We start from the raw sequence: 12,686 nt of genomic DNA on the forward strand, positions 1-12,686 counted from the left end.
TTTCCTTGTATTATACGTGCAATGAGACAAAATGCTTACTATTTATGAACCCTTATATATCACAACTTTTTAAATGAAAAACCAAATTAAAAAAAAAAAAACTCATAATTTCTAGTTGAATAAATAAAATAAAATAAAATAAGCAAACAGTAATCGAAGGGAAAAATAAATGGAAGACTAAGAAAACATTGGACTAGAAAAAAATTTCAAGGACTAAATTATATTTTTTTGAAAATGGAAAACCAAATGAAAAAATTGAACGATTTAATATGACTAAAATCACATTTAAACTTTTCATAAATAAATTTAAGTCACATTATGATATTAACCAAAATTCTTATAAACTAGGAAAGACATTTAAGATCAACATATAGATGAGTTTTATTGAACCCGAATCTTTAAGTAAAATCTTAGATTCAAGTCTTATAGATGATTAAAAAAAAAAGTAATTAAAAAAAGAGATTTACTAAAAGTAATCAACCAAACTTTTTGACAGAAATTAATTATTGATAAGGTTAATAGATATTTCACACATGATTACCAATGAAATTTCAACTCAATATCAAGAGATTTATAACCACTTATACTAACTAATCAACTCAGTTGGACTACTTTTATCGATCAAACCATAATTGAACACATTAATAAAATAATAAAAATTATATAGTACATAAAATAATATTAAAGAAACATAATATCACAACTAAACTAAAAATAAAACCATTTTATTGGCCGGTAACATTTAAAGTACACTAAAGTACAAATCAATATTACAATATCTATAATAAGAAAACAATTTTGCATCTATAATAAGAAAAAAAGTGACAAATATTTTAGATTGATTTTTATTTTTTAAAAGAAAAAAAAAGTGCATCGTACTAGACATTTTTTATTGATCCTCTGTGAACCAATTTTTTTTTACCAATTTATAGCCGATTTTTACCAATTTTCAATTCAATGACTGAATTTTCTCCAATAGAAACAAACCACCAGTCCAATTTTCAAAACACAATAACATTCAAAGTTTTCATCAATTGAATAGAAGGCCAAAAAATGATGTACACATACACAGTGCGCGCACTACCCTGAAGTAGGCGTTAATCACAGTAAAACTATATGCCCAGCTACTCTGGCTTTAGTAACAAGTATACCTAACTGATCTATTTCAGACACCTTACCAACCAAAAAACACAGCAGCAATTCACCAGTCATGAAAATATGCACTGCTTGTATCAATTTTTGAATGAGAACCATCTCAACAGCTTTCATCATGCATTGTTTTGTATCATTGTATATAAGCAGTTAGCTCCCTACCTGGTCATGAGCTCCTAGCCTTTTGGCTTCTTTTAACTGCATCTATAACTTTGCTATAGTAACGCCAGGATGGATTTGTTTCTCTTATGGGCCGTTGGCCAAACGGATTTTCCGCCACGTGCTTTTGCACATTCTCAGCCTTAACCAGCCCTTCTAGATAAACCCGAAGATCACCTCCTGATCCTGTGAACAGAAGAATGGAGGCTTAACATGAATTTCATACCAATGTGCTTAAAGGGTGTGGGAATGGAGATGAAGATGAGCATAAGGCTATCCCACCTAATTCTGAGTCTCTGGTGTGATAGTACCGGTAAGAACAAGGAAATATTGCCGTATGCTTCTGAAAATAAATTGCATATGTGGAAATCAAAATATAAGAGGAAATTGCATATAAAAATAAAAAAATAAAAAAATAAAAAAAAAAGCAAAGAAAGAGAGCTTACAGGATTCATTAATGCCTTGTAAGGGGAATCATCCAATAATAATGTGTTTGATTCATTAAACTCTCCCTTCTCCCATGGTAGATCAGGGTCTTCCTTTTCCCACAACTTTCTAAGTTCCTTCAACACAAGGGGCTTCTCTTTATTCTCAACAGTAGTGAATCGTGTTCTAGTGCAGTGGGACTGATTCTGCATATAACATTATACAAAGATTAATAGCATCTAGAGAAATTCCAAGCAGGAGTGGATTGATAACAGTAACCATTTTCAAGGTACAAGTTATAACCACATCATTAAAGATGGCAATACAAACTATTTTACTAAAGTGCAATTATGATTTAACAACATCAATCCAATTCCATTTTTGTCCAAACTGAAATCCATCCACACAAAATTCAAACTAATGAAAACTAGAATTGCAAGATTGCTTCTGTTTGGTAATGATAACAAAAAACATACAACTGATGATATGGAAAATCCTGCAGAGAAGATATAAGTCAGTCTGGAAGCAAAAGTAAAACAAGTTATAATGTAGAGACATGAGATGTTAACGGAGAAAAATTAAATAGGTCACAGGAATATTACAATGCTCTGTTGATCACCAAAATTTCCTGTCACTCAAAATGCAAGGAATAAATATAAATCAATCTCAATAACCACTCAGGTACACACAACAAAAGCCCAGTTAGAGTAAAAATGTTAATACAGTACAACTAGACAGAAGATGTATCCTAATTCTTAATGATGAGGAAAATAAATCATTTGTAGCAGATTAAAATACCTAACCAGGAACCAAGAGGCTCTAAAAATTATGCTAGAAACTACAAAAGATTTAGAACAGATTACCCAACAGAAGAGCAGTTTGGATGCAGACTTCCCCATAAGAAATGCGATTGCCTCATCAACATTCCTCCTGCCAATATAGGCACAGTAATAAATGTATGAAGACCGCTTTTCTATTGCTGAAATGCAAATCAGCCAGTCCATGATTGCATCCTAAGCCTAAGACAAAATAATAAAGAAAAACAATGAGATAAAATCAGTCATAGATTGGCAAATACTTGGCTCTAGATGACCATACTCCCACATGAAATCTGTCAAAACAAAACTGTAGGAAATCATCACAAAAGGGCCTCTTGTAGACTGCAAAAGGAAAAAGTAACATATCAGTCAAATTTTACCTAGACCAAGATATGAAATCTGGAATGAGGAAAAAAGATATTTGACCATATCACCTTTTTTCCCATTAAGAAAAATATCTGGCTCTGGATCATTATATCTTATACGAGCATCACTGACACTGACAAAATCAGCAAGGAGTCCATTCACATCAAGGATGAGAAGCTTATTCTTTGAGTTGCCAGCAACACTTCTGTCTAGTGAGAATTGTGAAATCTTTAAATGACCATCTCTTACTCTGTCTAAGCTTAAATCAGAAATATCACCTGCACAGGACAGATCATTTCTTGTAATCTCAGTATGATCAAGCTGTCTACTGTTTGTTTCAAGCTGCTCCACAGGAATATCTACTACAGAAGATGTAGTCATAAATCTTTGCTCATTAATGTTGTCACCGCTCAACTTTATTTCCTCAGCTGCAGCTCCACTTTGAGAGGTAACTTGATCAATTGAAAGCTTCGTCTCGCCATCCATCAAGCCAACTCTCAATGGTCCATCAGAAAATTGCTCTGATTTATCCTTATGATGATCCTGAATAGTTGGTTCCTTGTTACAATTTTCAGGACTTGTGTAACCACTATTTTCCTTACAATGGAAATTTACCACTTTTTTCCTTGTGTAGATTTTAACAGATAGATTATTATCAGAGAAGTCAACTGCTGGGTCATCAGCACCTTCATGCTCAACAACATCACCTTGTTTTCTCTTTCTCGACATTTTCTGCTTGTCTGGTGAATTTACATCCTCTGTACTAGTTAAAGAACCTCCCGAATTGGTTGTTGCTGGAGGCTCCATATGCAAATCATTTACCACATCCATCAATCACAAATCTTTAAATGCTAATGCGCCTCCTAAACTAGAAAATATGCAGTGGCTCCAAATCCACTACCAAACCAATAGTGATGATTGAAGATCAGCGCACGTTTCTCTCTATCTAGATATCTTTTACAGGTTCACCTAGCAAATCCACGTTTCTTCTTATCTATACATATTATACAGGGAGTTCAACTTCCCGGGCAAAATTCCCTACCGAAACTATACTCCCATCTATCTCCACGTCCTCTTTCTGTCCCCCCACCCTAAAAAACCTACAAGAATAGTCAATGGAAACATTCAATACGGCGAAACAAGCTTTCAGAACTCCAAATAGTGTCCTAAATTCACTAATCCACCCCAATAAATGAAATTTGAATAGCCAAATCCCAAACCACAAGTGGTTTAGATAAACAAAAATCCAAAACAACATAATACCAAGAGAAAAATATGCTGAATGCATAAACAACTAAACATAACTCCAAGGTTTTAAAATCGGTCATGGCAAGGTCTTTGCCAAGGTTTTCAGGATGTCCACAGCCACAACTTTAGCCGCATTGGCCACATTTGTTTCAGAAATGCGACCACAACCTTTTACAATTTAAAACCCTGCATAATTGATAATTCCCCCGTTGGGTTTCAAGCATTGACCACGAGACCATATCTTTCTTTTTTATTTTCATTTTTTAAAATAAGATAAAAAAAAAAAAAACAAATTGGCTTGCTTTCTCCCTGCTGAAAATGAAAATCCAAAACACAACAACAATGTGCAAAGAGGACTCAGATTCACTTTCATGATTCCATCAGCAAAAGCAAGAGCAAAGAATAAGATAAAAAAAAAAAAAAAAAAAAAAAAAAGGGCAAAAAGACAAGTAAGAGCATAGAGAGTGCAATTGAAAATTGAAACTTGTGAGAGTAAGAAGAAAAGAACCTGTTGAGTTTCGAAACGTGCACAGAGTGAGAGAGAAACGGGTTTTGAGGCCGAAACTGCGCCTATGGTTTTCCCTAATCGACGTTGCGGGTTTTGTTTTAGGGTTTGACTCAGAGTTATCCTCTGCTAAGCTTACTCTGTTCATGTACTCCAACACCAACCAAAGCACCGGTGAATGACGGTAAAAGTGCTATTTTCACATAAAATGATACACTTATAAGTTTTCTTTCAGATATGGATATTCTACCATTTCCTTTTGACGCCGGAATGTTAGTGCATGTTTGTATTGGATTCTAAACGTGGATTTTCACCTTTTAGTAAAAGTAAGTGTAAAATATTGTTGAATGTGAGAGAGAGAAAAAATTACTTTTCAAAATGAAATCCAAACACACGCTTACTCTTGGAATGAATCATTATTCTTTATAGTTAAAACTTTAATCGGATATATTTTGATTCTTAAAAATATATTTTTATTTACTAGAATAAAATATGATTTTATTTTTTATTTTATACAGTGAAAAATTAGTATGATAATTAATGAGTTTGTTTAAAAATAAAAATATTAGCATTTTAGTTTATGTATTTTAATAGATAAAAGTACTATTATTCATATAAAATAATACGGTTATAGTAAGTTCTTTTTGAAATATGGATTTTCTATTATTTCTTTTTAACGCAGGAATGTTATTGTTGGAATGAATTATTATTCTTTGTAATGGAAACTTTAATTGCATATGTTTTGATTATTAAAAATATATGTTTATTTATTAGAATGAAATATGATTTTATTTTTCATTTTATATAATGAGAAATTACTATGATAATTAATGAGTTTGTTTAAAATTAAAAATATTAATATTTGAGTCTGTATTTTAATAGATAAAAGTACTATTATTCACATAAAGTGACACAGTTATAGTAAGTTTTCTTTGAGACGTGGATTTTTTATCATTTCCTTTTAACGCGGGAATGTTACTGTTGGAATGAATTATTATTCTTTGTAGTTAAAATTTTAACTGCATATGTCTTAATTCTTAAAAATATATTTTTATTTATTAGAATAAAAAATGATTTTATCTAGGTAGACTTACTCCTAAAGTAAACGGGTCCCTCCTCATACATATATATAGATATATATATATATATATATATATATATATATATATATATATATATAGAGAGAGAGAGAGAGAGAGAGAGAAAGAGATGGATGAGAGAGAAAGATTTCAAATGAGAACACCTCTAATAATGAGAAACAAGAACTGTTGATAATAATCATTAGATTAAAATAGATAACTCAAATTAGAAGGATACAAACAATATATATATATATATATATATATATATATATATATATATATAGAGAGAGAGAGAGAGAGAAGGGGTTTAAATGAGAACACATCTTATAATGAGAAATGAGAATTATTCATAAAAATCATTAAATTAAAATAGACAACTTAGATTAGAAGGATATAAACAAAATTACCATGCAAAATATAATATAAATGATTCTAATTTTCTTTAGTAGATTAATACATTTAATATATTTATTAATAAAACAAAGAAAAGTAAAACTAATACATTTTCAATTTTTTAATAGATTATAGTTCCATATTTCAGATTCTCCTATATAACATTTTTCTACATATAGCTCTCTATACATTAATATCTTGTTCACGCTCTTAGGTTTGAAAAATAAGTTAAAAAATATTATATTCATCAACTAAGAACACAACATAAGTTCAACTCATGTATTAATAAAAATTGATGGAGGAGCATGGACCAAGGGTCCAACCACCAGAGCCATGACCAAGAGACTTCATGATGATTCGACTACTTCAGGGCTTGGTGGGCCTAATGGGCTTGGTAGACCTAAGTTGTTTTTCACTTGGGCCACACTTTGAGATGCTTCATTTGTATATATTATAAGAGTTAATCACCTATACACTGCCAGTGTAAAGTTTTTTTACACTGGTAACCAATCAGATCTATTAATAGTGTCATGTCATTTGCTCATTTAATTAAATTAAAATAAAAAGGCACTATTAACATATTTGATTGGTTGCCAATGTAAAAAACTTTATACTGACAGTGTATAGGTGATTAACTCATATTATAATAGTATAGGCTTTATACATTTTGGTCTTATATTTCGGATCACATAGATTAGGATTTTGGGCCATAAGCTTAGTGAGCCTTAGGTATTTTGGTATCCAATATTGAACTCATTTTGTTCGTTTTATTATTTCCTAGTGTTTGTGATAGGTTGGCTATTGTATTTAGGCCATTAGATTAGGAATATAGAAGGAAAGTTCAATTAGGCAAAGTTAGCTAAATTAAGATCACATTTAAAAGTAATTTGAGTTGCATTCGGTGCACATGTGCTAGCCTAAGGGTGGCTGCACATGGTCCGTCCAAATCAACATCAAATTAACCCTAAATGCAACCTTAATGGACATTGGATCTACACATGGACATGCACATGTGGCTGCCAAGAAATTTGAATTTGAAATTCAAATTTCTGGTGCCAATTGTACTTCTTGAGCTTGACACCAATTTGCTTGCTTCCTAGCCTATAAATTGAGTTATTTCCTCCCCATTGTTCTCACTTTTGATATATGAGATTTTCATATCATTTTTTTCAGTAAAATTCTCTCTCAAAAGTTTTTTTTCTCACACCTAGATTTAGGGAACCTAGAAGGCTTTTAGGCTAAACCTTGTGAGCAATCCTTTACTCCTTTAGGCTTAGGTGCTTCCTTCTACATTTCCTTTGCATGTCAATCTCTTTTTCTAGACTTTGCATGTCTAGAATTGCCTCAAGGAGAAGATCAAGGAGTTGGAGAAAATCAAAGGAAGAGTTCATCAATCGTTTCTCCTAGGTTTGCCATCAAAAATGATAATGGTAGACTTAAGAATTATGAAACATAATTTAAAAATATTAAATATTTTTATCTATTACACTCCTTGAAGAGGTGAAACAATTCATTTTCCTATCAAGATTCATTACTATGACAAGCAAAACTTGTGAAAATTTATGAAATTCTTGGTAATGATATTATCATAACAATAATATATGTGTGTGTGTGTGTGTGTGTGTGTGTAGAAAGAGAGAGTAGAGTGATGCACTTACTCCAAGAGTAAGTCTATTTAAACTTGTTTCACTCAATAACTCATATTCTACATCAAATTTCAATGATCCAACCATTGACTTAAAAGTTCTTAATGAATAGATCAAATATGTAAAATTTAAAAAAATTGAATATTATTTGATACTCTATTTCATTAATTCATATCAACGTATAAAATATTTTTATGATTATTTGTCAATTTAATTAATGAAAAGGAGTATCACATAGTTTTTAAAATTTTTAAAACTTTGTAGACTTGATCTATGCATTAGTAACTTTTAAATTAACGATTAGATTGTTAAAATTAAATGTACAACATGAGTTATTGAGTTTATTCTTGGAGTAAATGAATCCCTCCTCACACACACACACACACATATATATAGAGGAGGGAGTTGTCTACTCGAGGAGTAAGTCTACCTAGACTTACTCCATTCAATAACTCATATTCCACATCAAATGTCAACGATCCAATCGTTGAATTTAAAGTTCTAAATACATAAATCAAGTCTGCAAATTTTTTAAAAATTTGAAAACTATTTGATACTTCATTTCATTAATTCAAATTGAAGGATAATCATAAAATCATTTTATACATTGATTTGAATTAATAAAACGATGTATCAAATGGTCTTCAAATTTTTTAAAAATTTGTAGATTTGATCTATGCATTAAGAACTTTAATATCAATGGTTGGATCGTTAAAATTAGATGTAGAACATGACTTATTGAACAGAGTAAGTCTAGGTAGACTTACTCCTAAAGTAAACGGGTCCCTCCTCATACATATATATAGATATATATATATATATATATATATATATATATATATAGAGAGAGAGAGAGAGAGAGAGAGAAAGAGATGGATGAGAGAGAAAGATTTCAAATGAGAACACCTCTAATAATGAGAAACAAGAACTGTTGATAATAATCATTAGATTAAAATAGATAACTCAAATTAGAAGGATACAAACAATATATATATATATATATATATATATAGAGAGAGAGAGAGAGAGAGAGAGAGAAGGGGTTTAAATGAGAACACATCTTATAATGAGAAATGAGAATTATTCATAAAAATCATTAAATTAAAATAGACAACTTAGATTAGAAGGATATAAACAAAATTACCATGCACAACCAACATTATATTTGTCTTTATCATAATCATTATCACAATTGTCATTGTCACTACCACCACCGTTATTGGTACCACTAACGTTGTAACTCCTACTGCAAGAAAATCATAGGTTAGTCGATTTATATTTTTTCATTATGATGTTAGTTGCTTGAGTAGTGGTAGTATGGTGACCTATCGCCAAGTCATTACAATGTTATATGGTAAAGAAAAATAGTTGATTTTTTAACTTTATTTTTTTAATCATTAAGTCAACTATATTATTTTATAAATTGAGAGAATTTTGCTTACTAAAAGTAATGTCCTATTAATGGATGTATTCAAGTGGGAGATAATTTTCTTATTCAATGATATAATTTTACAAATATATTTATTTACAAATATTTCTTATTCAAAGATATAATTTTCTCTTCATTTATTATTTGTAATCATTTTATTGTTGGGACCTATATTAAGGATTATGAGAATCTCTTATAAAATATTGTTATGTAATATCCATGCTACTGAAAACATAAAAAAACTAACCTAGGATCTCATGTGAATAGTTCCTAGATATATATGAAACATTGTGTATATAAAGGGTGCAAGAAAACATAAAACAATTCTTGGACATACGAATTAAAATATAAATCCCCTAATGGGGTCACATTTATCACTATATATACTACAACATGCACAAGATCAAAAGAACTAAAAGTAGAAGTCCTATTATTGGTTAAGACAATTATATAGGTTACATCTGAGTAGCACCAACTTTATAACCACCACAAACATGACCTTCTCTACCTCTAAGCACTACGCCAAAATTGTTTAGAGAGCAATTGTTTTTTTTACTAATAGAGAGTACTTTTTTAAACGCTATCTATTGAAACACTATCTATTAAAAAAGGATGCTTATAAAATAGTGTTATCTAATGACATGGTGATAAAACATCGCTTGGTAAACAAACGCCACGTATGTACCTACAAATAGAAAGCACTTCCTACAACAAGTGCTTTTTATTTTGATATACATAAATAACACTTCCTATATAAAGTGTTGTCTTTATATTAGATAATAGAAAGCATTATCTATATTCTAATGTATAGATAAGACTTACCTAAAGAAATGTTGTCTTTGTAAATTAGTTTTTTCACTATTTTATTTACTAGTTTTAGGCCATTTACACCTCTTGTAGTGTTTTACATGCCAAAATAATGTAAGATAGAGATCTGTAATAATCAGTCAAAAATCTCACCAAATGTAATTCATAAAAGATATAATGTATACATTAGGCAAGTACGATGGTAGAAAATTCAAAATATTATAATGTATGTGGACCTAATATATTACAATTGTCTGTTGCCATTACAGTAACATATATAAACACAATTAATATTTTCTCTAATATCATGTAACTTCTATTGTTAAATTCAAATTAAAAAATAAGAGGCGATGTATATGGACTTAATATATTACATGATGTTGTCATTAACTCAACAACCACATATGTAGCCAATTTTTGTCCAATATTATGTAGCTTCTTTAGTCTTATAATATTTGATTGTCAATTGATGGTGCAAAGAAAATAAAATTTACTTGTCCTCAATTAATTACAACACATAAAAGAAAGTGTAGAGATTAAAATCAATATGAGTTGTGGCATAAATTCATAATGCAATGTACAAGTACAACATTCTAACATATAATAAGAATTTATTAATGAGATACCAACACCAATCTTCCCTAACTTCAGTGATTTGATCATCAGAATATCGCTACTAGTTGCAATTAGGGAAGTATTATGAAAATGAAAAATGAAATAAAAATTAGCCAAATGAAATTCTACTTCAAAGGAATTATATACAACCAAGATAACATACATGTTTTGTGATAATCTTTCCTTCACAATATTTGATAATTTTCTTCATATATCGACAATGTAATATTCACAGTCATTGTCATTAGGTTGTTTCAAACACTATAATACCAAAAGAATAAACATCAATATAATTAATATTAACACAATCAATTGAATTTCAAATTATAATTTATAATCTACCTTAATTTTTATCCTTTTGATGTTGCTTGACTTAGACTTTGAAACCATAGCTCCTATTTGAGCTCGGTATGCTTGTATAATCCTAGTTAATAAAGAGAAAATAAAGTATATATATACACATAAATAAAAAAATACAACAAAACATGCATATAATGTGAATCACATGTATATTCTTACATGTCAAATAACTTCAAATCTTGCCACAAACCAATGTCATTCTCTAATCAGTCAAGATTGATTTCGAGCAAGACTCAATGTCGACTAAAACAAATGAAATGAATCAACAATTTTAAATTGCATCTAACTTTCAAAATAATGAATTACTACTAAAGTTAGGAGGAAAAAGTCCTTCTCTATATTGATTAGTGCAAGAACAAATTTATCAATCACCCTATTATGAACAAAAATACTAATAATTATTTGCCTTCATTCTTTCATGGTTAATTAATGCGTTGTTATTTGAGAGATAAAAAGAAGGATGGTGTATGATTTGGATTAATAAAAGTGTGATACAAGTATCTTATGAAGGAAAAATATAATAATGAATTAGTAATATCATAAATGTGCTATTAATAAAAGTTTAAAAGTTAATGATGCAAAGTTGTATGATGTACCCAACATATATAAAAATTGCAATTGCATTTAGCCATGCATGGTCAATAACTTCTCCAATAACTTTTGCATTAACTAGTTCTTTATGTTCATCTAGTCCAAATATGTTTTTCTCCATTTCTATTGGGGCAAATGACTTTACAAGCTTCAATTTCAGGTGTGAAAAAGGATAGTTGAACCATTCAAGAAGATTGAGACAAAATACTATACAAGGGGTATATTGAATGGCCACCTTCCCCAAACCTTTTTCTTTGGGTGCAACAAATTCGTTCGTATTATTTGTCCCTTTCTTTTTAAATCGAATTGGATCCTAAAATGTTATCAAGTAAACAAGCTAACTAGTGGATAAAATATTATCATCAATAATTAATTAATATGGTTGTGCATGTATACTACATCAGATGATACATTAATGACAATAGGATAACCATATTAAGTAATGGTGATGATACAATCAATTTACAACATGAGATCCCATGCATCATAAAAAAATTATAAGATAGAATATTTAAAGTAAGAAAATTTAGATAGCTATTACTAATTTAAAGAAAGAAAATTACACTAACATTGAAGCTAATATAGAGAAATTAATTACCTTAGGAAAGCTATTAGATGTGATTATGCAACTCCCTTTACCACTATTAACACTAGCATCAGACTGTTCTTTATTATTTGTTGATTCTTTTTTCCAAAGCTACAAAATCTCATTTTTCATCCATGCCATTCTTATAATCATGTCTTTCATTTGAGCAATTAATTTATAATGTGTTTACTTTGTGTGTCACTTTTTGGGTGGGAAATAATCTTTGTGAGTGACTCCAAATCTCATTGCCCTAACATGACCTAAATAGTTTGGAAAACATAAAGCTTGATATAAAATGTTTGAACAAGCATCATTTATCTCCTCTAGATATATAGTTTGCGATAATATCTCCCAAAATAAGTAAGAATCAATCATATATATCAGTTTGGTATGACACATAACAACTATTTTCAAGTCATGTTTTAATATGAAATGATTTAACTTCCACATGTATGCCAAGCTTGTTAAACAATGTTAATTTCACTCGCCTTGTTCATACGAGC

The 12,686-nt window shown here is 29.8% G+C and overlaps 1 protein-coding gene across 2 annotated transcripts; it reads right to left on the reverse strand.

Annotated features, from left to right (window-relative positions):
* Positions 1–1,012: 1,012 nt before the first annotated feature.
* Positions 1,013–4,914, reverse strand: LOC109813331 (uncharacterized). Of its 2 annotated transcripts, XM_020377491.3 has the most exons (8): positions 4,678–4,914; positions 3,200–4,021; positions 2,990–3,130; positions 2,816–2,897; positions 2,601–2,667; positions 1,758–1,943; positions 1,594–1,654; positions 1,013–1,497 (listed from the first exon to the last, which is right to left on the reverse strand). In XM_020377491.3, the coding sequence occupies exons 2-8, from the start codon at positions 3,750–3,752 to the stop codon at positions 1,319–1,321; spliced, it is 1,269 nt and encodes a 422-aa protein (XP_020233080.1). In that variant the 5' UTR covers positions 3,753–4,021; positions 4,678–4,914; the 3' UTR covers positions 1,013–1,318. The 2 variants fall into 2 exon arrangements, with proteins under 2 accessions (XP_020233080.1, XP_020233079.1); XM_020377490.3 differs by having other exon boundaries at positions 2,990–4,021; positions 4,678–4,912.
* Positions 4,915–12,686: the final 7,772 nt, after the last annotated feature.

The sequence above is a fragment of the Cajanus cajan genome, chromosome 6, assembly GCF_000230855.2.
Source record: "Cajanus cajan strain Asha chromosome 6, NIPB_CcT2T_4, whole genome shotgun sequence".
In the NCBI taxonomy this organism is placed as follows: domain Eukaryota; kingdom Viridiplantae; phylum Streptophyta; class Magnoliopsida; order Fabales; family Fabaceae; genus Cajanus; species Cajanus cajan.

Bases quoted from the DNA above. Each gene is read 5' to 3' on its own strand.
- LOC109813331 (XM_020377490.3), bottom strand. From the start codon at position 3,752: ATGGATGTGGTAAATGATTTGCATATGGAGCCTCCAGCAACAACCAAT. The intron at 2,668-2,815 runs GTATTTGCCAAT...CTATATTGGCAG, and splicing joins GTATGGTCATCTAGAGCCAA to GAGGAATGTTGATGAGGCAA. The intron at 1,498-1,593 runs GTGGGATAGCCT...TTCTGTTCACAG, and splicing joins CACCAGAGACTCAGAATTAG to GATCAGGAGGTGATCTTCGG.